Source organism: Camellia sinensis, chromosome 3 (assembly GCF_055761805.1).
Source record: "Camellia sinensis isolate YWXY chromosome 3, ASM5576180v1, whole genome shotgun sequence".
Classification (NCBI taxonomy): Eukaryota; Viridiplantae; Streptophyta; class Magnoliopsida; order Ericales; family Theaceae; genus Camellia; species Camellia sinensis.
The window spans coordinates 5818445-5845298 of NC_138963.1; the positions used below are offsets into that span (position 1 = coordinate 5818445).

The 26854-nt window shown below is 40.8% G+C and overlaps 2 protein-coding genes across 2 annotated transcripts; one reads left to right on the top strand and one right to left on the bottom strand.

Annotated features, from left to right (window-relative positions):
• Positions 1 to 2217: 2217 nt before the first annotated feature.
• LOC114261437 (uncharacterized) lies at positions 2218 to 3081 on the bottom strand. Its single transcript, XM_028201715.2, has one exon. The coding sequence runs from the start codon at positions 3079 to 3081 to the stop codon at positions 2218 to 2220; it is 864 nt and encodes a 287-aa protein (XP_028057516.2).
• A 17889-nt stretch (positions 3082 to 20970) lies between these two features.
• LOC145820886 (uncharacterized) lies at positions 20971 to 25450 on the top strand. The gene is made up of 4 exons (XM_082917569.1): positions 20971 to 21120; positions 21545 to 22843; positions 23441 to 24784; positions 24926 to 25450. The coding sequence occupies exons 1-4, from the start codon at positions 20971 to 20973 to the stop codon at positions 25448 to 25450; spliced, it is 3318 nt and encodes a 1105-aa protein (XP_082773695.1).
• The last annotated feature ends 1404 nt before the right edge of the window (positions 25451 to 26854 follow it).

The window sequence follows — 26854 nt, forward strand, 5'->3', positions numbered from 1 at the left end:
TTATGCCTCTTTCAAGTGTGCTTGAGAGTTACCCTTTTGTGCTTGAGTGTTAACTTTTTAACATGTGCATGTGTGCATGTATGTTTAGTCCTCATTTGATAGCACTTATGGCCACTGTTTTGGGCCTAATTAGAGCTGCCAATCATGATTAAGTCCATCCTTTGCTTGCTTGCATGCTTACCTTGCATGTTTGTTTGCATGCTTGCATGTACATCTTGCATTCCCATGTTGCATCCTTAGCTTGCATGCCTAGGTTGCATTGCATCTAGCATGCATGTCTTGTTCCTTGATCTAGTGATAGCAATTGGGCTTTGGTTTGTTGGTTTGCATTGCATTTGACATCAAAATGTGCACACTTGGTCCCTTGGGCCATCACGCATGGAAATGCGCGATTGATGGTTCGAGAACCAAGGACCATGTCCCTTTGAGTCACTAATATGATAAGGGACATGATTGGTGCATATATGGCTTGAATTGCATTGCCATGCTCTGCCTTGCCCTCTATTGCTGTCAATTGCAGATTCTGTAGGAACTTTCTGCCGACCGGCAGTATCCAGTGCCGACCGGCAATCCTTCCTGGGCCGATAGCTTCACCAACAGCCGGTGATCACATGCCTCTGCCGGTGGCCATTCTACTCAGCTGGTGGTGTCTCCCAATGTCCAGGGAAGCAATTCTGAGACTTTGGCAGTCTTCGAAGAGGCAGAGCAGGGAAAACAGAGGCAGCCTATGCATGGCAGTGCACTTCCGGGCAAGATTCGAGCACGCGCGCATCGGACCCTCTTCCCGAGGCCCCTGTTATCGCTTTTCTTATGCTTAGTTAATTTGATAATTAATTAGGTGATTTGTAATAATTAATTAACTTGTAGGTTAATTATCTGTAATATTTATTTGGTCCCTCCGAGCGAGGGCGAATCTATAATAAGTGTGGGTGAGTGTGTGCATGTCTTCCAATCCCCACTTCTTACTTCCCTTTTACTTACCTGCTTTGATGGTTAGTAATAGGTCATGTTTAATTTAGCATACCTTATGCTATGCATGCGTGCATCCATACATTTGTCTCGCATGCACCGGGCTCGGCACGTCATTCTAACTGCATCTATACTTCAATTCCAAATTGAATACGTGCATCAATTGGTTGCATTTCACATGCCATGTTTAGGTTAGCCGAGCCTACTCTAATTGCATCCTGTATGTGTTGCATTAGTCAATTTAACATGAACTAGGACCGTGCATGTTGGCTAACTAGTTTATTGTTTTGGCATGGAGTACGATGTAAGTATTTTCATGCTTTAGCATATCGCATGCGTGTGAATGTTATCATAACAGCATGCTTACCATGTGGCTAGATGTTTATGTGATAAACTGTCTGAATGCCTGTGGGTGAAGGTTGGATTGTCTGAGTTGGAAAAACTTGTTGAAATCCGTATTTTAGCCTACTTGCGGGTAGCAAATTCCAAAGTGTTTTTCAAAATAAACGGATATGCAATGCTTATTTCCAATTTAGGCGATTTGGTCTATACTTGTTTGCTGTGCGCATAACATAGTAATGCTAGGCTAATAAATGGAATGAGAACACATAACGTTTTCAAAAAACGGATATCACGGTTAGTAGAGGCCGATCTTCGGACCGGGTGAGAGGGGGTGCTCATAGCTGACCTTCCCCATTCGTACCCAAGTTCCCGAGCCGAGGCAACTTTGGTGATGACGGACACGTGGTCTTTGGCACCGAGTCAGGGTTTTCTAAATTCCCCCATTTTAAAATATTTAGGTGGCGACTCTATATCTGGCAAAGCAGTCCATGTTTGGCACTTCTTTTCAAAAAATCTGTTTCTCAAAACGATTTGCCGGATTTGGACTCTTTGGTTCAGATTAAGAACCGTGACACAAATCGAGTCCGAACTGTAGCGTGTAGCGAGGGCCCCTCCACGCGGGCGCGTCTACACTTACCATTTCTTTTTCTTTTTTTTTTTTTGAGGATAACTCAGCAATATAAATATTAACTAATCAGAAAGTCTTACATCAGTAGCAAGTTGGTGAGCAGCGTGAACCACATCACGGTCCACTTTTTGCAAAACAACATAATCAAAAGATTTACACAATTACAAAATATCAGCAAGAATGGATTGGAGACTCCAATCAGATTCTTGAGCCTGATGGTGGAGCAGCAGAAGAAGGACTAAGCAATCTGTTTGAAGAAGAAGTTGATTGATGCCGGACTAGACTGCCCAGCGCATAGCATGGAGAACAGCAGCTGCTTCTACTTGTTGAGGAGATAGCATTGAAGGTCCCAAAATAGCTTCTTCATAGACCTGGTGATCATCAGAATCGAAGCAAACCCACGCCAGACCAGTGCGCTCACCTACAGCAACCCAAGAGCCATCCACAACAATACGCATACGCGGACCAGTAGCAATGCAAGGCTTAGCAGTCTGCAATATAACCTGCTTAACAAAACTGGTTTGAGGAGAAGAACTAAAGTGAGAAATCTCATAGGGAACATTGTGCAAGGGTGAAATAAATAATGTTAGTAACTCGGAAGCAAACATGATCGATCGTTCTATGGACACCTCAACTTTATGAAATTCTACAGAGTTACGTTGCATCCAAATGGCCCATAAGACAACAATGGAGTGTATTACAATCTCTGAGTCATGTATTTGTTGCACCCAGCCTTGAAACCATGAGAAAAAGGATAGAGGTCTTCCCACCCCAAAATCTAAACCCAAAGTCGACCCACGCCAAATCCGTTGTGAAATGGGGCAATCAAAAAATAGATGTTCAAGGGATTCTGCATGCTGGAAACACCTGGAACAAATAATATCAATTGGCATCCCCCTTTTCTTTAATTCAGTTTTAACCGGAAGAATATTATGTAGGCATTTCCACACAAACAAGATCCATTTAGGGGGGATCTTGATCTGCCATAAGCGTTTCCAAACTTGCCAATCCGGATCAGGCCTAGAATGGTCGGGAAACTGTCGTGTCAATGCCTGCTTGTAACCCGATTTGACTGAATACTCACCACTTTTGGTCAGTCCCCACACCATTTTGTCCTCAATATCAACTTGAGAAATGTGCATTGATACTATATAAGGGAGAACATATGCAGGAAAGAACAATTTCAATAATTCAAGACACCAAGACCGTAGCAATGGATCTATGAAATGTGCAACCCTTAACCCAGGACAAATATCAGTCCAACCTCGGCCTCTACAAGGATTTGAAACAATCGGAATCCATTGATCCTCAAATGGATTAATACGTAGTCCATTCCCCACTACCCATTGAAGCCCCGAGGCAAGTAACGAACGGCCCCATAAAATACTTCGCCATCCCCATGAAGAGGACGAAGATTGGCGAATGTCAAGAAAAGAACGCCGTTGACAATATTTACCGAGCAACACTCGTGAAAGTAATAAATTAGGACATGAAAGAATCCGCCATGCTTGTTTAGTGAGCAAAGCTTGGTTAAAACACATAAGCTTTCGAAAACCCAATCCACCCCAGTCTTTTGGGAGACACAGATATGTCCATTTTTTCCAAGATATCCCTTTACCCCGGGAAGAGGCCCAAAGAAACTGACGAATAAGAGATGTAAGCTTATGCTGGAATGATTCAGGCATGCGAAACACAGTCATAAGGTACACCGGAATGGATTGAAGGACATGTTTGACCAAAATACCCCGGCCTGCAAAATTTAAAAAATCACACTTCCATCCTTGTAACTTGTGGCTAACTTTACTCAGAATGGAAGTAAATATGTCCGACTTTGAGTGCCTGGAGAAACCCAAGTTAGCCCCCAAATAGATGCCAGGTTTTGGGACAACTTTAACTCCAAAAAGAGAAACCAGCCAGTCCCCATCCAAATGTGAGAAATTGGGACTAAGATAAAGCTCCGATTTATGAAAATTTATACGCAGCCCGGAATAGTGACAAAAAGCATTTAAAAACCAATGGAAGCACCAAATTTCTTCGGTCTTATAGTTGAGGAATATAAAACAATCATCAGCAAAGAGCAAATGTGAAATGGGGGGCGACTGCCGACTAAGAGCAATACCACGGCAGATGTTAAGAGACGCCAGATGCGCAAATCCTTCCGAAAAGACATGCATTACCAATAAAAACAAATACGGCGACAGGGGGTCGCCTTGCCGCAGACCCGCAGCAGGTTCAAAAAAATCCGACGGGGTGCCATTAACCAAGACAGCAAATTGAACCGTAGATACACATTGAGAAATTAAGTGAATCCACTTAGGTGAGAAGCCCATTTATCATGCATTAGGGTTCGAACAATGGGACACATATTCAAATCCTCTTGCATGATGGAAGATATGCAAATATGGTGTTTACTTACCATTTCTCTAGCATTCGGGCTCGAACAGTCATACCCTTATTCGTACCGTCTTGGATGGTGGCAGATATGTAATTATGCTGTTTAGTTTCCATTTCTCATGTATTAGGATTCGAACACTCGGACACATATTCGGACCCTCTTGCATGATGGCAGATATGCAATTATGGTGTTTACTTACCATTTCTCATGCATTAGGAATTGAACACATGGGCACCTATTCGGACCCTCTTGCATCATGACAGATATGTAATTATGGTGTTTACTTACCATTTCTAATTCATTAGGGTTCGAACAATTGGACACATATTCAAATCCCTTTGCATGTTGGCAGATACGTAAATATGGTGTTTGCTTACCATTTCTCGAGCATTCGGGTTCGAACACTCAGACCCATATTCGGACCGTCTTAGATGATGGCAGATATGTAATTATGCTGTTTAATTTCCAATTCTCATGCATTAGGGGTCGAACCCTCGGACATTTATTCGGACACTCTTGCATGATGGCAGATATGTAATTATGGTGTTTACTTACCATTTCTCATGCATTAGGGTTCGAACACACGGACACTTATTCAGACCCTCTTGCATCACAGGAGACATGTAATTATGGTGTTTTACTTACCAATTCGCATGCATTAGGGTTCGAACACTTGGACACTTATTCGGATCCTCTTGCATGATGGCAGATATGTAATTATGGTGTTTATTTACCATTTCTCAACCATTCGGGTTTGAACACTCAGACCCTTATTCAGACCGTCTTAGATGATGACAGATATGTAATTATGGCATTTAATTTCCATTTCTCATGCATTAGGGTTTGAACCCTCGGACAATTATTCGGACACTCTTGCCTCATGGCAGATAGGTAATTATGGTGTTTACTTACCATTTCTCATGCATTAGGGTTCGAACGCACGGACACTTATTTAGACCCTTTTGCATCGTGGAAGACATGTAATTATGATGTTTACTTACCAATTCTCATGCATTAGGATTCGAACACTCAGACACTTATTCGGACCCTCTTGCATTATGGAAGATACGTAATTGTAGTGTTTACTTACCATTTCTTATGCATTAGGGTTCGAACATACAGACACTTATTCGGACCGTCTTGCATCATGGCCGATATGTAATTATGGTGTTTCTTTCCATTTCTCATGCATTAGGGTTTTAACACTCGAACACTTATTTGGACTCTCTTGCGTGATGGCAGATATGTAATTATGGTGTTTACTTACCATTTTTCATTCATTAGGGTTCGAACACTTAGACCGTTATTCGGACTGTCTTGCATCATGACAGATACGTAATTATGGTGTTCACTTTCCATTTCTCATGCATTAGGGTTTGAACACTCGGACACTAATTCTGATTCTCTGCCATGATGGTAGATATGTAATTGTGATGTTTACTTACCGTTGGTCATGCAGTAGCGTTCGAACACTCGGATACATATTCCGATCCTCTTCTATGATGGCAGATATGTAAATATGTTGTTTTCTTGCCAATTCTCATGCATTAGGGTTCGAACACTCGGACACTTATTCGAACCCTCCTGCATCAAGCAAGATATGTAATTATGGCGTGTACTTTCCATTTCTCATGCATTTGGGTTTGAACAATCCGACACTTATTTGGACTCTGTTGCATGACGGCAGACATGTAATTAGGGTGTTTACTTACCTTTTCCAATGCATTAGGGTTCGAACACACGGACACTTATTCAGACCCTCTTGCATCATGGCAGATATGTAGTTATGGTGTTTACATACCAATTCGCATGCATTAGGGTTCGAACACTCGGACACTTATTCAGACCCTCTTGCATGATGGCAGATATGTAATTATGTTGTTTACTTACCATTTCTCATGCATTAGGGTTCGAACACTCGGACACTTATTCGGACGCTCCTGCGTGATTGCAGATATGTAATGATGGTGTTTACATACCATTTCTCATGCATTTGGGTTCGAACATTCGGACACTTGTTCAAACCCTTTTGCATCTTTATGATATGTAATTATGGTGTTTACTTTCCATTTCTCATGCATTACGGTTCGAACACTTGGACACTTATTCGGCCCCCTTGGATGATGGCAGATATGTAATTATAGTGTTTACTTACCATTTCTCATGCATTACGGTTTGAACACTCAGATACTTATTCGGACCCCCTTGCATGATGGCAGATATGTAATTATGGTGTTTACTTATCATTTCTCATGCATTAGGGTTCGAACAATTGGACACATATTCAAATCCTCTTGCATAATGACAGATATGTAAATATGGTATTTACTTACCATTTCTCAAGCATTCGGGTTCGAACACTCAAACCCTTATTCGGACCGTCTTGGATGATGGCAGATATGTAATTATGGTGCTCACTATCCATTTCTCATGAATTAGGGTTCGAACACTCGGACACTTATTCGAACCCTCTTGCATGATGGCTAATGTGCAATTATGGTGTTTACTTAACATTTCTCATGCATTAGGGTTCGAACTATCGGACACATATTCAAATCCTGTTACATGATGGCAGAGATGTAAATATGGTGTTTACTTACCCTATCTCAAGCATTCGGGTTCGAACACTAAGACCCTTATTCGCACCGTCTTGGATGACGACAGATATGTAATTATGGTGTTTAATTTCCATTTCTCATGCATCAGGGTTTGAACCGTCGAACACTTGTTCGAATCCTCTTGCATGATGGCAGATATGTAATTATGGTGTTTGCTTACCATTTCTCATGCATTAGTGTTTGAACACACGGACACTTATTCAGACCTTATTGCATTATGGCAGATTTGTAATTATGGTTTACTTTCCATTTCTCATGCATTTGGGTTTGAACACTCGGACACTTATTCGGTCTCTCTTGCATGATGGCAGATATGTAATTACGGTGTTTACTTTCCATTTCTCATGCATTATGGTTCAAACAATCGGACACTTATTCGGACCCCCTTGGATGATGGCAGATATGTAATTATGGTGTTTACTTACCATTTCTCATGCATTAGCATTCGATCACTCGGACACTTATTTGGACACTTTTGCATGATGGCAGATATGTAATTACGGTGTTTACTTACCATTTCTCATGCATTAGGGTTCGAACACTCGGACACATATTCGGACCCCCTTGCATCATGATAGATATGTAATTATGTTGTTTACTTTCCATTTCTCACGCATTATGGTGTGAACACTCAGACACTGTTTCAGACTCTCTTGATTTGGGTTCGAACACTCGGACACTTATTCAGACCCTTTTGTATCTTTATGATATGTAATTGTGGTGTTTACTTTTCATTTTTCATGCACTAGGGTTCGAACACTCTGACACTTATTCGGACCGTCTTGCATCATGGTAGATATGTACTTATGGTGTTTATTTACCATTTCTCATGCATTATGATTTGAACACTCGGACACTTATTCGGACCCCATGCATGATGGCAGATATGTAATTATGGTGTTTACTTACCATTTCTCATGCATTAGTGTTCGAACAATCGGACACATATTCAAATCCTCTTGCATGATGGAAGATATGTAAATATGGTGTTTACTTACCATTTCTCAAGCATTCGGGTTCGAACACTCAAAACCGTATTCGAACCGTCTTGGATGATGGCAAATATGTAATTATGGTGTTCACTTTCCATTTCTGATGCATTCGGGTTCGAACACTCGGACCCTTTTGTATCTTTATGATATGTGATTTTGGCGTTTACTTTCCGTTTCTCATGCACTAGGGTTCGAACACTCTGACACTTATTCGGACCGTCTTGCATCATGGCAGATAAGTAATTATGGGGTTTACTTTCCATTTCTCATGCATTAGGATTTGAACACTCGGACACTTATTCGGACTCTCTTGCATGATGGCAGATATGTAATTATGGTGTTTACTTACCATTTTTCATTCATTAGGGTTCGAACACTCTGACACTTATTCGGACCGTCTTACATCATGGTAGATATTTAATTATGGTGTTCACTTTCCATTTCTCGTGCATTAGGGTTTGAACACTCGGTCACTAATTCGGATTCTCCTGCATGATGGTAGATATGTAATTATGGTGTTTACTTACCATTTGTCATGCAGTAAGGTTCGAGCACTCGGACACATATTCAGATCGTCTTGCACGATGGTACATATGTAAATATGTTGTTTTCTTACCATTTCTCATGCATTACGGTTCGAACACTTGGACACTTATTCGAACCCTCTTGCATCAAGGAAGATATGTAATTATGGTGTTTACTTTCCATTTCACATGCATTAGGGTTTGAACACCCGGACACTTATTCCGACCCCCTTTCATCACGGCTAATATGTAGTTATGGTGTTTACTTTCCAGTTCTCATGCATTAAGGTTTGAACACTCTGCCACTTATTCGTACTCTCTTGCATGATGACATATATGTAATTATGGTGTTTTCTTACCATTTCTCATGCATTAGGGTTCGAACACTCGGACACTTATTCGGACGCTCTTGCGTGACGACAGATATGTAATTATGGTGTTTACATACCATTTCTCATGCATTACGGTTCGAACACTAGAACACTTGTTCGGGCCCTCTTGTATGGTGGCAGATACGTAATTATGGTGTTTACTTTCCATTTCTCATGCATTAGGGTTCGAGCACTCGGACACTTATTCGGACCCTCTTGCATGATGGCAAATATGTAATTATGGTGTTTACTTACCATTTCTCATGGATTAGGGTTCGAACAATCGGACACATATTGAAATCCTCTTGCATGATGGCAGATATGTAAATATAGTGTTTACTTACTATTTCTCAAGCATTCGGGTTCGAACACTCAGACCCTTATTCGGACCGTCTTGGATGATGGCAGATATGTAATTATGGTGTTTACTTTCCATTTCTCATGCATTAGGGTTCGAACACTCGGACACTTATTCGGACCCTCTTGCATGATGGCTGATGTGCAATTATGGTGTTTACTTACCATTTCTCATGCATTATATTTCGAACACACGGACACTTATTCAGACCCTCTTGCATTATGGCAGATATGTAATTATGCTGTTTACTTTCCCATTTCTCATGCATTAAATTAGAACACGCGGACACTTATTCGGACTCTCTTGCATGATGGCAGATATGTAATTACGGTGTTTAGTTTCCATTTCTCATGCATTAGGGTTCGAACACTCGGATCCTTTTTTGGACCCACTTGCATCATAGCAGATATGTAATTATGGTGTTTACTTACCAATTCTCATGCATTAGGGTTCGAACAATCGGACACTTATTTGGATCCTCTTGCATGATGGCAGATATGTAATTATGATGTTTACTTACCATTTCTGATGCGTTAGGGCTCGAACGCTCGGACCGTTATTCGGACACTCTTGGATGATGGCAGATATGTAATTATCATGTTTACTTTCCGTTTGTCATGCATTAGAGTTCCAACACTCGGACACTTATTCGGACCCTCTTGTATGATGCCAGATATGTAATTATGGTGTTTACTTACCATTTGTCACGTATTAGGGTTCGAACACTCGGATACATATTCAGATCCTCTTGCATGATGGCACGTACGTAAATATGATGTTTTCTTACCATTTCTCATGCATTAGGCTTCGAACACTCGAACATCTAGTCGGATCCTAATGCATGATGGCCGATACGTAACTATGGTGTTTATTTTGCATTTCTCATGAATTTGGGTTCTAACACTCGGATACTTTTTCGGACCCTCTTGCATCATGGCAAATATGTAATTATGGTATTTACTTTCCATTTCTCATGCATCAGCGTTTGAACGCTCAGACACTTATTCGGACTCTCTTGCATGATGGCAGATATGTAATTATGGTGTTTGCTTTCCATTTCTCATGCATCAGCGTTTGAACGCTCAGACACTTATTCGGACTCTCTTGCATGATGGCAGATATGTAATTATGGTGTTTGCTTTCCATTTCTCATGCATTAGGATTTGAACACTTGCACCCTTATACGGTCCCTCTTGCATCATAGCAATTATGTAATTATGGTGTTTACTTACCAATTCTCATGCATTAGGGTTCGACCACTCGGACACTTATTCAGACCCTCTTTCTTGATGGCAGATATGTAATTATGGTGTTTACATACCATTTCTCATGCATTAGGGTTCAAACAATCGGACACATATTCAAATCCTCTTGTATGGTGGTAGATATGTGATTATGGTTTTTGCTTACCATTTGTCACGTATTTGGGTTCGAAGACTCGGATACATATTCGGATCCTCTTGCATGATCGCAGATATGTTAATATGATGTTTTCTTACCATTTCTCATGCATTAGGGTTCAAACACTCAGACCCTTATTCGGATCCTCATGCATGATGGCAGATATGTAATTATGGTGTTTACTTACCATTTCTCATGCATTAGAGTTCGAACACTCGGACACTTATTCGGACCCTTTTGCATCACGACAGATATGTAATTATGCAATTTGCTTTCCATTTCTCATGCATTACGGTTTGAACACTCGGACACTTATTCGGACTCTCTTGCATGATGGCAAATATGTAATTACAGTTTTTACTTTCCATTTCTCATGCATTAGGGTTCGAACACTCGGACCCATTTTCGTTCCCTCCTGCATCATAGCAGATATGTAATTATGGTGTTCACTTACCAATTCTCATGTATTAGGGTTCGAACACTCGGACACTTATTCGGACCCTCTTTCATGATAGCCGATATGTAATTATCGTGTCTACTTACCATTTCGCATGCATTAGGTTCCGAACAATCGGACACATATTCAAATGCCCTTGCATGATGGTAGATATGTAAATATGGTGTTTACTTACCATTTTTCAAGCACTCGGGTTCGAACACTCAGACCCTTATTTGAACCTTCTTGGATGATGAAAGATATGTAATTATGGTGTTTACTTTGCATTTCTCATGCATTAGTGTTCGAACATTCGGACACTTATTTGGACCCTTTTTCATGATGGCAGATATGTAATTATCGTGTTAACTTACCATTTCTCATGCATTATGGTTCGAACACACGGACACTTATTCGAACCGTCTTGCATCATAGCAGATGTGTAATTATGTTGTTTACTTTCCATTTCTCGTTGTAGACGTCCCCGAACGTCCCCGGGAGGGAAATCCCATTCTGTTCATTTTGGCTCACTACAGCTCGGACTCAAATGTCACGGTCCTGTATCTAATCTCGCAAAGTGCAATGCAAGACTGATGAGTCGTCAAAGAGTCCAAATCCGGCAAATCATTTTGAAAAATAGATTTTTAGAAAGAAATGCCAAACATGGACTGCTTTGCCAGATGCAGAGTCGCCACCTAAATATTTTATTTTGGGAGAATTTAGGAAACCCTGATTCGTTGCCTAAGGCCACGTGTCCGTCATCACCAATGTTGCCTCGGCTCGAGAACTTGGGTACGATTAGGGAAGGTCAGCTATGAGCACCCCCGCTCGCCCGATCAAAGATCGGCCTATACTAACCATGATATCGATTTTTGAAAACATTATGCGCTCTTATTCGGGTTATTAGCCTAGAATTACTATGTGATGTGCACAGCATACAAGTATAGACTGGATCGCCTGAATTGGAACAAAACGTTTCATGTTTGTTTTTTAAAGCGGTTTGCTACTCGCAGGTAGGCTAAAAATGCAGATTTTGCCACCCTCAGGTGGGCTTAGAAGACATGATTTTGCCACTATCTAGTGGGCTTAAACCTCACAGTCAATGCATTATTCCAATTCAGATAATCTGACCTTCACCCACAAGCATTCAGGCAGATATATCACATAAGCACGTAGCCTCATGGTAAGCATACTATCATGGCAACACTCACACACATGCAAGGATTCTAAAGCGTAAATGCTTACCTAGTACTCCAAGCCAAAACAGAAACTAGTTAATAATCAAATGCATGATCCTAGTTCATGTTAAGATGGCTAATGCGACACGTGCAAGATGCAACTAAAATAGGCTCTGCTATTCTAAGATGGCATATGATGATGCTACAGCTAACACGTATTCAACTTCGAATTGAAATACAAATGCAGTTAGTATGATTCGCCGAGCCCGGTGCATGCAATACAGATAAATGATGCAAACATGCGAAGCATAAGTATGCTAAATAGAACATGCCCTAATCTAACCATCATAAGCTAGTAAATAAAAGGGAGAACGACGTGGGGTTGGAAGACATACACACACTCACGCACACTTATTACAGAATTGCCCTCGCCCGGAGGGACCAAAAGAATAATACAAATTAAACAAATAATTAACTACTCTAGCTAATTAAATATTACAAAGCTTCTAATTAATTAACAAATTAAATACAGAAGGAAAGTGGCCGCAGCCCCGCCTCGGAATGATGGGATGATGCCTGCTCGATTCGCCTCGCCTGGAAACCCGGTACCATGCCACTGTTGCCTCTGTTTACACTGCCCTGCTCCTCTGAAATTTATGAAAGTTTCGAGGATCCTTCTGAATCACTCCCTAAGTGTTGTGGAATATCACCAGCTACAATTCAAATCCACCGGCCATGAGAATAGGCTTATCGACCAAATATTGAACCACCGGTTGGACACTGATGGTCGGTTGGCACCAAAAGTGGTCGGCCGGCCATTTCTTCCTGCATAGCCCTGTTTTGACAGCAGCAGAGGACAGACAGTGCATGGTATGGAATTTTCAAAGCAATGTGTGCATGGCCACTCTCCCTATCATGCTATGGGCTCAAGGGAGTTTGGTACTCGACCCTCGGACCACCAATCGCGCATTTCAATGCGTGATGGTCCAAGAAGTCAAGTATGCATTTCAATGTGAATGAATGCAACAAAACACATGAGTGCTACACGCCCTATCATGTTGAGATCAAGGACATCGGTGACTGAGGATTGAGGCGCGTTACGTCACTTTGAGTATGAACGCCCCTCATTCCTCATGCTTGGTTTGACACCCTAAACCAAGCAAAATGTAATGCAAGTATGCAATGTGACTCAAGTATGCAACATGTCTCAAGCATGCAATATGAGGCTAAGGTAACAAACATGCCAAGTGCAATGTGCCAAACATGCAAGATACAATGCAATGCAACCTATCATGCAAGCTAGGATATGGAATGCAACTAGCTAAACAACATGCAAACGTGCAACGATGAGACGATGCAAGCATGAAACCAAAGTAATGCAACATGTCAGAACATGCAATGGTGGACTTTAAACTGCAAAGGGCAGACCTCAGCCTTGCCATAAACAATGGCCAAAGATGATGCAAATGATGGACAAATGCTCATGCAAACATGCACACCAATGGGCCTAAAGCTAAGGCACAAAAGGTAACTTTCAAGAACACTCGAAAGATGATAAACATGGACATTAGACCAAAATGTTAAACTCTAAAAATGCATAGAGGATGATGCCAAATCAACCATGTCATGCAAGTAAGGCATACAATAATGACCAAAAACTTGAAGCCAACAAAGGGGTCCAAACCAAAGCTATGTCAACCAAACCCCAAAGGACCAAAATGGCTTAAAACAGTCCTAAGGCACTCCAAAACAAGACTAAAGCATGCATAGAACATGATCAAAACATGCCAAGAAATGGGCCCAAAACAAAAGGCATTCAAAGCCACGAAAGGGAGCATTGCTCTACACCCACCCCAACCAAACATGGCATGGATTATGTGATGAAAAACAGAGTTATAATATGCCAAAATAACCCCCAAAACCCACTTAGATGACCTCTAAATGATTTGAATAAAGAAGCATACACCAAGGCCCAAACATGGAGCATAAGTCCACAACTCTTCAAGGCATTGAAAGGGTAACAAATGCAAGCATGTAAGCACAAAATATGGACTGAAATGACATGATAAATGATTCCAAACCACTAAAACAACCCAACTAAAGCATGCTAATGACTCACACACTCAAGGCTCACAAGCCAAAATGCATGGTGGCTATACCAAACGTGGCAAATATGACCAAATTAGTACCCAACAGACCTCAAGCAAGATGAAATATGACCAAAGCTTCATGAAGTTAAGCCAAAGCATGCATGCATGGTAGTCCAAAGGTAAGATGCACTTCTAGGAAAAATGGAGGAATGCAAGGCAAGTGTATTATGCATGCAAGGGGTCAACAAACCACCATGGAACAGAGGTAAAACATGTTAAAAAAACAACAAATAACCTCTGAAATAAGACCAAACAAAGCTAGGAATGCATGCTACCCTTATTAGCCAAAAAAACAAACAAATGAGACACAAAGGGAGAGGGGTGTCCCTCCTCTATGCAAGACCTCAGTGGTAAGAAGGCCAACACATGAAAGTTTTAAAGGCTCAACAAAGAAGGCACAAAAAAAGGACAAACAAGGCCAAAGAGGGGGAGGTCGACCCCCAACACCAAAGTGACCTTAATGAAACATCTTAAGCATGAAAAATCAGAGTTTTTATCAGTTATACACAAAGCTTAAAACAGCATGGAAAGTGGGTTAAAAGCTAGTGCAAGAATGGAGAATATAAAGTAGCTATGCTCACCCTTGAAGAACACTTGAAGAACAGCAACCTCAGGCCCCTTCTTCTGATCAAAATCAACTCAAAACTCCAAGAACAAACTCTTAAGACCCCAATAACCCAAGTATGGTGTAATACTAGGTGCCTTAGTGCAAAACTAAGAACAAAACACCCTTTTAGGCCCTCTAACACACACAAGTGAAGAGAGAGAGAGAGAGAGATATAGAGAGAGAGTGGTGTATATATCACATATATATCTGATTTTCCTGAACCTCTTCAAAGGAGAAGGAAGGCTTCCTTTTATAGAGGAAGACAAAGTGCTAAGCTTCTAAGGGAAGCTAATACAAAAGGGTCAAGGGGGTCAAGCTTCTCAAGGAAGCTAACTCAAACGTCCAAGCTTCTTGAGGAAACTAAGACAAAGGTCCAAGCTTCCTCAAGAAGCTTGAGCAAAGGGTGCAAGCTTCTCCAAGAAGCTTAGAACAAAAGGGTGCAAAAGGGGCAAATCCTCCATACACGTGTATGGAGGGCAAGTCTGTGCACTCCAACTGGCACAACTGGCATGCACCATGCCTGAAAAAGGCGAAAAGGAGGTATCGGCCAGAAAAGGAGTCAATCGGCCAAATAAATGGTCGGCCGACCTCACAAAATGCCGACCGGCCATCACCAATGGCCGGTAGCATTAAAATAGGGCCAGTGGCCTCAAGCCAAGGCCGGTGGGTTTTAGGGGCGGCTAAAAAGCCACTTCCTACCCTCAGATGCAAGAAAAAAACAAGTTCTTGGTGCAAAACCAAGCACAGAACAATCGAGTTGAGAGATCCTGAGGCAAGGCGCGCGGCCGAGACCTCCGGGAACTCAAAACGAACACGAACATGGATGATCATCGGGTGTTCAAACGATCACGTCCAAGTCTTGAGGACTGTCAAAAATGGGGTGTCTACACTCATGCATTAGGTTTCAACACTCGGACACTTATTCAGACTCTCTTGCATGATGGCAGATATGTAATTACGGTGTTTACTTTCCATTTCTCATGCATTAGGGTTCGAACATTCGGACCCTTTTTCGGACCCTCTTGCATCATAGCAGATATGTAATTATGGTGTTTACTTACCAATTGTCATGCATTAGGGTTCGAATACTCGGACACTTATTCGGACCCTCTTTCATGATGGTAAATATGTAATTAGGGTGCTTACTTACCATTTCTCATGCATTAGGGTTCGAACAATCGGACAGATATTCAAATCCTCTAGCATGATGGCAGATATGTAAATATGGTGTTTACTTACCATTTCTCAAGCATTCGAGTTCAAACACTCAGACCCTTATTTGGACCGTCTTGGATGATGGCAGATATGTAATTATGGGGTTTACTTTGCATTTCTCATGCATTAGGGTTCGAACACTCGGACACTTATTTGGACCCTCTTTCATGATGGCATATATGTAATTATGGCGTTTACTTACCATTTCTCATGCATTAGGGTTCGAACACACGGACACTTATTCGCACCCTCTTGCATCATGGCAGATATGTAACTATACTATTTACTTCCCATTTCTCAGGCATTAGGTTTGAACACTCGGACACTTATTCGGACTCTCTTGTGTGATGGCAGATATGTAATTAAGGTGTTTACTTTCCATTTCTCATGCATTAGGGTTCGAACACTCGGACCCTTTTTCGGACCCTCTTGCATCATAACAGATATGTAATCATGGTGTTTACTGACCAATTCTCATGCATTAGGGTTCAAACAATCGGACACTTATTCGGACCCTCTTGCAAGATGGCAGATATGTAATTATGATATTTACTTACCATTTCTCATGCATTAGGGCTCGAACACTCGGACCATTATTCGGACCCTCTTGGATGATGGCAGATATGTAATTATGATATTTACTTTCCATTTCTCATGCATTAGAGTTCGAACACTCAGACACTTATTCGGACCCACTTGTATGATGGCATATATGTAATTATGGTGTTTACTTACCATTTGTCACGCATTAGGGTTCGAACACTCGGATACATATTCGGATCCTCTTCCATGATGGCAGATATGTAAATAGGATGTTTTCTTACCATTTCTCATGCATTAGGGTTCGAACACTCGGACACTTATTCGCATCCTCATCCATGATGGAAGATACGTAATTATGGCGTTTACTTACAATTTCTCAAGCATTAGGGTTCGAACACACGGACACCTATTCGGACCCTGTTGCATTATGGCAGATATGTAATTATGCTATTTACTTTCCATTTCTCATGGATTAGGGTTTGAACACTCGGACACTTATTCGGACTCTCTTGCATGATGGCAGATATGTAATTATGGTGTTTACTTTCCATTTCTCACGCATTTGGGTTCGAACACTTGGACCCTATTTCGGACCCTCTTGAATCATAGCAGATATGTAATTATGTTGTTTACTTACCAATTCTCATGCATTAGGATTCGAACACTCGGACACTTATGCGAACCCTCTTTCATGATGGTAGATATGTAATTATGGTGTTTACTTACCATTTCTCATGCATTAGGCTTCGAACAATCGGACACATATTCAAATCCTCTTGCATGAAGGCAGATATATAAATATGGTGTTTACTTACCATTTCTCAAGCATTCGGGTTCGAACACTCAAACCATTATTTGTGCCGTCTTGGATGATGGCAGATATGTAATTATGGTGTTTACTTTGAATTTCCCATGCATTAGGGTCTGAACACTCGGACACTTATTCAGACCCTCTTGGATGATGGCAGATATGTAATTATGATGTTTATTTTCCATTTCTCATGTATCAGAGTTCGAACACTCGGACAATTATTCGGACCCTCTTGCATGATGGCAGATATGTAATTATGGTGTTTACTTACCATTTGTCACGTATTAGGGCTCGAACACTCAGATACATATTCAGATCCTCTTGCATGATGGCAGATATGTAAATATGATGTTTTCTTACCATTTGTCGTACATTAGGGTTCGAACACTCGGACACTTACTCGAATCCTCATGCATGATGTCAGATACATAGTTATGGTATTTACTTACCATTTCTCATGCATTAGGGTTCGAACACTTGGACACTTATTCGGACCCCCTTGCATCATGGCAGATATGTAATTATGTTGTTTACTTTCCATGTCTCATGCATTAGGGTTTGAATACTCGGACACTTATTGGGATTCTCTTGCATGATGGCAGATATATAATTACGGTGTTTACTTTCTACTTCTGATGGATTAGGGTGCGGACACTTGGACCTTTTTTCGGACCCTTTTGCATCATAGCAGATATGTAATTATGGTGTTTATGTACCAATTCTCATGCATTAGGGTTCGAACACTCGGACACTTATTCGGACCCTCTTGCATGATGGTAGATATGTAATTATGGTGTTTACTTACCATTTCTCATGCATTAGGGCTTGAACACTTGGACCATTATTCGGACCCTCTTGGATGATGGCAGATATGTAATTATGATGTTTACTTTCCATTTCTCTTGCATTAGTGTAATAACCTGACCCTCGTATAAGTTTTCTGATATATTCTCAGTTCTTGTTTTAGGCTTTTGAATGCTCATCGCGAAATTCTATGTGAAATTATGGTTAAGAAAGTGAACCCCATGTTTAAGGCATGTTTAAGGGAGTCTATCTGTTTAACAAGACATGTATCTGTTACACGAGTATGTTTAAATTAGAAATTGGAAGCCTTAGGGGCTTAATTATCCGAAATTGATTTCATATATGTAATCAGCATAATTTTTCAGTAATATTAACCACTTCTGTGAAATTTCAATTTGGAGATGCTTAAACGATTAATTTTCGTTCCTATTTTCGTCCTTATGCAAGCTTTATATATATACATGTTTATAAGAGTCTTATTGACCTTAAGACTTAGGAACCATATATCTCCTGAGAGAAGATAAGGAGAGAGAGAAATTAAAGGGTAGAGGGAGGAGATCATCAAAAAGGTTGGGAATTTGAGGAAGTTTAAGCACAAGGTATGTAGAAGGCTATCTCAATCAACTCCTATAACTCTTCTTCTTCTTAAGATGTGTAAAATACCCTCATGATCATGTCACTTAGGGGTTGGAATTATGATTCTATATGTGTGTAAGAAGTTAATGGACAAGATAACCTTACTTAGTTGTTTGATTTAATTGGAATTAACCATGGAGAAGTTATACTTTATCTTCTTATTTTGAACTCAAGTATGTGGGCATGGCTTTATATCAAAGTATACTTATGGGTGTGTAAAGAAAGAACTCTCATGGACTTGTGTATGTTGAACTAAAGTATATTAGTTTGATGTATGTAATTGTCACTGTATTCATACGATTTTGGGCCATGTTTTACCAATTATGAGAGTTATTTTGAGCCTTATTCATGTTCACCAAAAGGTGGGATTTTGTAAGAATTTTCGGACAATTTTGGGCAGAATTGCCGCACGTGCGAGGGTCATGGCCGTACGTGCGGGAGGTGCTGCCGCACGTGCGGGAGTCATGGCCGCACGTGCGGGAAATGGTGAAAAATAGGGCCTTGGCTACTGTCTAAAAGGCACATGCGGGGCATTTTGCCGCACGTGCGGCTCATGCTGAAAGACACTGTCTGCTCTATTTTGCGTGTAGAATCCTCTAATATTGTCAGAATATGTATTCGATGCCTTTTTCATATTTATACACGCCTTCGAAGTGAAGAGAAACAGAAAGTTAATTGATGAGAAAACAATGAACTAATGTGTAAGTTTTGGATGTATGTAGGACACACTCCGAGAGGAAGTAACACGTCATCGCAACACTGTGAGTAGTAGTACCATTGTACGCTTTACATTAGCTAATGATTATCATTAGCATTTTGTTCACGCACGATATGTGACTATGTTAATGTTTTATGATATGTAAAGAAAGAAATGGAAAAGATGAAATACTTTCATTCTGTAAGACACTGGGCCTATAGCCATTCAATATAAGTTGTTATGATATGAAACAAAGTGCTACATGGAACTAAGTGCCACGACATGAGCCACCTCTAGAATCCGTGTGAGACACCTCTTGAGTTCATACAAGTATGTTTCAAGGGCTTAATGCCAAATTATCTAAGGGCGTAATGCCAAGCTTTTTATGGGCTTCATGCCACCATGTTCAGGGGCTTCATGTCATATGTTTAAGGGCTTCTAGCCATCATGTTTCAAGGGCTTCATGCCATTATACTCAAGGGCTTATAGCCATCACGTTTATGTTGCAAGATTGGGCCTAAGGTCGTTAGGTACTTAGCACAGAATCAGACTAACTATGGGAACTCTGCATTTTCATATGCATTGCTTTATGTTTCAAGTTAAGCATCGTTTTAGTTAAGTATTACTATTCACTGAGCCTGGCTCACTCTCTGTTATGTTTGCTTCTGTAGGTAACCAACCAGGTGGTCAGTCCTAACCCATGACGCCCAATTTCTTGTCAACCTTCATGTATCCAGGCCCTATACGAGGCCACTTATTTTGTGAAGTTTATTAAGAAGATTGGCATACTTTTTTATTAGCCTTCTAAGGTTGAATGTATATAACTTCCATTGTTTTGTACATGCTCGATTATAGGGCTGGGTCTGTATATGTGTTTGCATATAAGTATTGCTAATGTATGTTTTTAAACTTTATCTGCCTATTATGGTGTATGTGATGTATGAGATCCTGGCATATTAGAAGTAGATCAATGGAGCTTGTTTGGTTTAGTATTCTTTTATTATTTTGTGCTTCCGATAAGGCCCCATATGTTATATATACCAGATTATGTCTGTTCCTGAATGGGTCATGCCCGAACTTTTAGGGGCAAGTTTGGGGCGTGACAGTGGTATCAGAGCACGAGTTACTATCTCACACACGGATCCATTGAGCTTTAGGGTGTCTAGAAAAGCTTTAGGCATCTTGCATGACATCCTGAAAGTATATGAAAGAGCGATGGCAACATTAAGTAAACTCTGAAAATGCTAACACTTTTGAAATATGTCTATTGTATATAAATGATTATTGTGTAGGCAATGGTGAGAACAAGGACAAAAGATGCAGAAGATACTACTTCTGCACGGCTGGATAGAATGGAGAGAATGATTATGAAAATGGCGGAGACCCTATGGCAACAACAGCAACAGCCACAACAACAACCGCCACCACCGGTACCTCCACCGACAGTACAAAATTTCCATGCTGAAGACCGGACTATCACCCTTACTAAGGAGTTTAAAAAGATGAAACCGCCATCCTTCAAAGGAGGAATAGAACCAATGAAAGCTGAGGCGTGGGTGTTGGGAATAGAGAAGTTATTCGAAGTCTTTTCCTACACAGAAGCTCAAAAGGTGCAACTGGCTGCCTTCACTCTTGAGGATGAGGCACGCAGATGGTGGATGCTTACGAGAACTGTACACCAAGGATTGACATGGGACAGATTCTTGGAATTGTTTTATGATAAGTACTTCCCTCAAAGCATGCGGGATAAGAAGGTAACAGAATTCGTAACTCTCAAACAAGCTGAACAAAACCATCGCCGAATACGAAGCCTAATTTGTAGAATTAGCTCGGTTTGCACCTCATATGGTGGACACGGATTATAAGTAGGCGCGTAAATTTGAAGGGGGATTGCGGAGCGCTATCCTGGATAAGGTCAACATGTTGAAGTTACCCACTTACGTTGATGTGCTGGAGAGGGCTGTTATAGCAGAAGGGAATCTCGCTACTCAGAGTCGAATTTCGGAATGGAAAGGGAAGAGGCAAAATACTCAATGGTTGAAGGGGTCACCTACTACGCCTAACAAGAAGCAGACTTTAGGGAGTTCAAATACTTCTACCCCTAGTCAGGATTCAATGCCGACTTGTCCAGAATATGGGAAGAAGCATCGTGGAACGTGCTACCGAAAGTCTGGAGCCTGTTTTCAGTGTGGTAAGACGGGTCATTTGATCAAGGGTTGCCCTCAAAGAAATCAACAGAGTAATAATAGGACCGCTACAAGTTCAGTGAGGTCTGCACCGACTTCCAACACTAAGACAACTGCTAAACCTACTAACAATAAAGATACTGCGAGACAAGGTAGGGTGTTCGCATTGGTTTCCGGAGATGTGCAAAATGTGGCAACAGTGGTGTCAGGTACATTTATTGTTCACGGTCATTTCGCTCATGTATTGTTTGATTCTGGCTCCACCCACTCTTTTGTGTCAAAACTATTTGCTCCTAAGTTAGATAAAACTGAAGAAAAACTGTCTTATGTGTTATGTGTGTCTTCACCTATGGGAGACCCTATAATTTGTGCTTCTGTATATGTTGCTTGTGAACTCCAACTTGGGGATATCCGGGTATATGCCAATCTGTTACCTCTTGATATGGCCTATTTTGATATTATTCTGGGAATGGACTGGTTGGGTGAATATGGCGCAACTATAGATTGTTTGACTAAACAAATCAGTTTCCACACTCCGGGACAATCAGAGTCTACCTTTCAGGGACATGGAGTGACTTCTCCACCTTACTTGATTTCCATAGCAAAGGCTTGTAAATTAATTCAAAAAGGGTGTCGGGGGTATTTATGTAGTGTGCTAGAGGGGCAAGTGGTGAATGGGAATACCGACATGATCCCAGTTGTCTGTGAATTTCCGGACGTCTTTCCAGAAGAATTACCAGGGCAGTTATTAGACCGTGAAATTGAGTTTACAATTGAAGTAGCACCAGGAACTCAACCCATTTCTAAGACTCCGTATAGAATGTCACCTGTTGAGATGAAAGAATTGAAAATGCAGTTGCAAGATTTACTGGACAAAGGATTCATCCATCCGAGTGTATCTCCGTGGGATACACCAGTTATGTTTGTGAAGAAGAATGATGGAACACTCCGGCTTTGTATCGATTACAGGGAACTGAACAAAGTCACAATCAAGAATAAGTATCCATTACCAAGAATCGATGACCTATTTGATCAGCTTCAAGGGGCACAAGTCTTTTCTAAGATTGATCTACGATCTGGATACCATCAATTAAAGGTCAAGGCTGATGATGTTGAGAAGACAGCTTTTCGAACCCGGTACGGTCATTATGAATTTTTGGTTATGCCCTTCGGAGTTACTAACGCCCCAACAGCCTTTATGGATTTGATGAACCACGTCTTTAAGTCCTATTTGGATGAATTTGTGGTGGTCTTTATTGACGATATTCTCATTTATTCAAAGAATGCGGAAGCTCATGAGACCCATCTTCGCTTAATTCTTCAAACCCTCCGGGAAAAGAAATTGTATGCAAAGCTAAAGAAATGTGAATTCTGGCTACTCGAGGTGGCATTTCTGGGGCATATTATCACAAAGGAAGAAGTTTCTGTTGATCCACACAAAATTGAGGCGATTGTGAATTGGCCGACTCCTACCAATGTGACTGAAGTGCATAGTTTTATGGGGTTAGCTGGCTATTACAGGAGATTTGTTCAAGATTTTTCCAAAATTGTTGTGCCACTTACACAACTGACTCGAAAGGGAGTTGCATTTGAATGGTCAGAGGAGCAGGAATCTGCTTTCCAGGAATTGAAGACGAAGTTAACCACAACGCCAGTTCTAGCATTATCGTCTGGCACCGAAGGGTTTGTAATTTACAGTGATGCGTCCCATAAAGGATTAGGGTGCGTGCTTATGCAAGGTGGAAGGGTTATCACCTATGCCTCACGACAGCTTAAACCCCATGAAAAGAATTATCCCACGCATGATCTTGAACTCGCAGCGGTAGTTTTTGCTTTAAAAATATGGCGGCACTATTTGTATGGCACTACCTGTGAAGTTTACACTGACCACAAAAGTCTCAAGTACCTTTTTACCCAGAAGGAGTTGAATATACGGCAGCGTCGGTGGTTAGAGTTGATTAAAGACTATGATTTACAGATCCATTATCATCCTGGTAAAGCCAACACGGTTGCAGATGCGCTCAGTCGGAAAAATATGGGAGATTTGGCCAACTTGTTTACGGAGCAAAAGGAATTGGTAAGTGAATTGGATAGAATGAATGTGGAGTTTGTGATACGTGGGCAGGAGGCAGTACTAGGGACAGTGATGGCTCAACCGACCTTACTTGAAGAGATCAAGTTACATCAAATGGAGGATGATAAGCTAAGGAAGGTATGTGATGAGTTGGAAACAAAACCAAAATCGGGGTTCAGTTTAGTGGATTCGGTACTCAAATTTCAAAATCAAATATGCATCCCTAATGTGTTACAGCTTAAACGGAAATTGATGGAAGAAGCACATGCCTCAAGATTTTCCATGCATCCGGGAAGTACTAAAATGTATCGGGATTTGAAACAAAACTTTTGGTGGCCAAGCATGAAAAAAGAGATTGCGGAATTCGTCTCTAAGTGTTTGCAATGTCAGCAAGTGAAAGCAGAGCATCACAGACAAGTAGGATTATTACAACCCCTTCCAATCCCAAAATGGAAGTGGGAACATCTGACCATGGATTTTGTTGTGGGGTTACCACAGACACCTCGGGGTATGAATTCTATATGGGACATTGTGGACTGGTTAACTAAGTCCGCCCATTTTCTACCAGTGAAGACTCAGTACAATGCGGATAAACTGGCGATACTCTATGTGAACGAAATTGTGAGGCTTCATGGCGTTCCAGTCTCAATTGTATCAGATAGATATCCAAAGTTTGTTTCCAGATTCTGGCAAGGTTTACAAGAAGCAATAGGTACAGAATTAAAGTTTAGCACAGCTTTCCATCCTCTGACTGACGGTCAATCCGAAAGAACGATACAAATTCTAAAGGATATGCTCCGAATGAGTGTGTTAGATTTTCAAGAAAGTTGGGAAACCCACCTACCATTGGTAGAGTTCGCATACAACAATAGTTACCACTCAAGTATTGAAATGGCACCCTATGAAGCTCTGTACGGAAGACCATGTCGTTCTCCCGTATGTTGGGCTGAAGTTGGAGATAAATCCTTACTCGGACCTGCAATTGTTCAGTTGACCATTGAAAAGGTTAAAATTATTCGGGAGAGATTGAAAACTGCTCAAAGTAGACAGAAAAGCTATGCGGATAACCGACGGAGAGATTTGGAATTTGAAGTGAATGGTCATGTCTTTGCGAAGGTTACTCCGATGAAAGGACACCCAAAATTCGGGAAAAGGGGTAAGTTGGCACCCCGATATGTTTGTCTCTTTCAGATTTTGGAAAGAATGGGTCCAGTAGCTTACCGGGTTGCCCGTCCGCCACATATGAGTCAAGTACATAATGTGTTTCATGTCTCTATGCTTCGCGGATACCTTCCGGATCCATCCCACGTCATTGATTACCACCAAATTGAACTGGATGACAAGCTAACTTATGAGGAAAAACAAATCCGCATATTGGACCGGCAAGTGAAACAATTACGAAATCGAGAAATTCTAATGGTAAAAGTGGAGTGGCAAGAACATTACGGAACTGACGCGACTTGGGAAAGAGAGGAGGAAATGCAACACCAGTATCCACATTTGTTTCTACCCTAAGGTAAAACAAGTTTGGCGGACCAAACTTATTTAAGGGGGGGAGAGTGTAATAACCCGACCCTCGTATAAGTTTTCTGATATATTTTCAGTTCTTGTTTTAGGCTTTTGAATGCTCATCGTGAAATTCTATGAGAAATTATGGTCAAGAAAGTGAACTCCATGTTTAAGGCATGTTTAAGGGAGTCTATCTGTTCAACAAGACAAGTATCTGTTACACGAGTATGTTTAAATTAGAAATTGGAAGCCTTAGAGGCTTAATTATCCGAAATTGATTTCATATATGTCATCAGCATAATTTTTAAGTAATATTAAGCGCTTCCGTGAAATTTCAATTTGGAGAGGCTTAAACGGTTAATTTTCGTCCCTATTTTCATCCCTATTCAAGCTTTATATATATACATGTTTACAAGAGTCTTATTGACCTTAAGACTTAAGAACCATATATCTCCTGAGAGAAGATGAGGAGAGAGAGAAACTGAAGGGTAGAGGGAGGAGATCATCGAAAAGGTTGGGAATTTGAGGAAGTTTAAGCACAAGGTATGTAGAAGGCTATCTCAATTAACCCCTATAACTGTTCTTCTCCTTAAGATGTGTGAAATACCCTCATGGTCATGTCACTTAGGGGTTGGAATTATGATTCTATATGTGTATAAGAAGTTAATGGACAAGATAACCTTACTTAGTTGTTTGATTCAATTGGAATTAACCATGGAGAAGTTATACTTTATCTTCTTATTTTGAACTCAAGTATGTGGGCATGGCTTTATATCAAAGTATACTTATGGGTATGTAAAGAAAGAACTCTCAGGGACTTGTGTATGTTGAACTAAAGTATATTAGTTTGATGTATATAATTGTCATTGTATTTATATGATTTTGGGCCATGTTTTACCAATTATGAAAGTTATTTTGAGCCTTATTCATGTTCACCAAAATGTGGGATTTTGCAAGAATTTTCGGGCAATTTTGGGCAGAATCGCTGCACGTGCGGGAGGTCCTGCCGCACGTGCGGGAAATGGTGAAAAATAGGGGCTTGGCTACTGTCTAAAAGAAACGTGCGGGGCATTTTGCCGCACGTGCGGGAGAGCTTGCCGCACGTGCGGCTCATGTTAAAAAACACTGTCTGCTCCGTTTTGCATGTAGAATCCTCTAATATTGTCGGAATATGTGTTTGATGCCTTTTTAATATTTATACATGCCTTCGAAGTGAAGTGAAACAAAAAGTTAATTGATGAGAAAACAATGAACTAATGTGTAAGTTTTGGATGTGTGCAGGACACACTCCGAGAGAAACTAACACGTCATCGCAACACTGTGAGTAGTAGTAGCATTGTACACTTTACATTAGCTAATGATTATCATTAGCATTTTGTTCACGCACGATATGTGACTATGTTAATGTTT

Excerpts from the sequence above, each read along its gene's own strand:
- LOC114261437 (XM_028201715.2), bottom strand. The coding sequence starts at position 3,081 with ATGCACATTTCTCAAGTTGATATTGAGGACAAAATGGTGTGGGGACTG.
- LOC145820886 (XM_082917569.1), top strand. The coding sequence starts at position 20,971 with ATGGTGAGAACAAGGACAAAAGATGCAGAAGATACTACTTCTGCACGG. Across the intron at positions 21,121-21,544 it reads CACCGGTACCTCCACCGACA|GCGCGTAAATTTGAAGGGGG; the intron begins GTACAAAATTTC and ends GATTATAAGTAG. Across the intron at positions 22,844-23,440 it reads ATTACAGGGAACTGAACAAA|GGAGTTGCATTTGAATGGTC; the intron begins GTCACAATCAAG and ends CTGACTCGAAAG.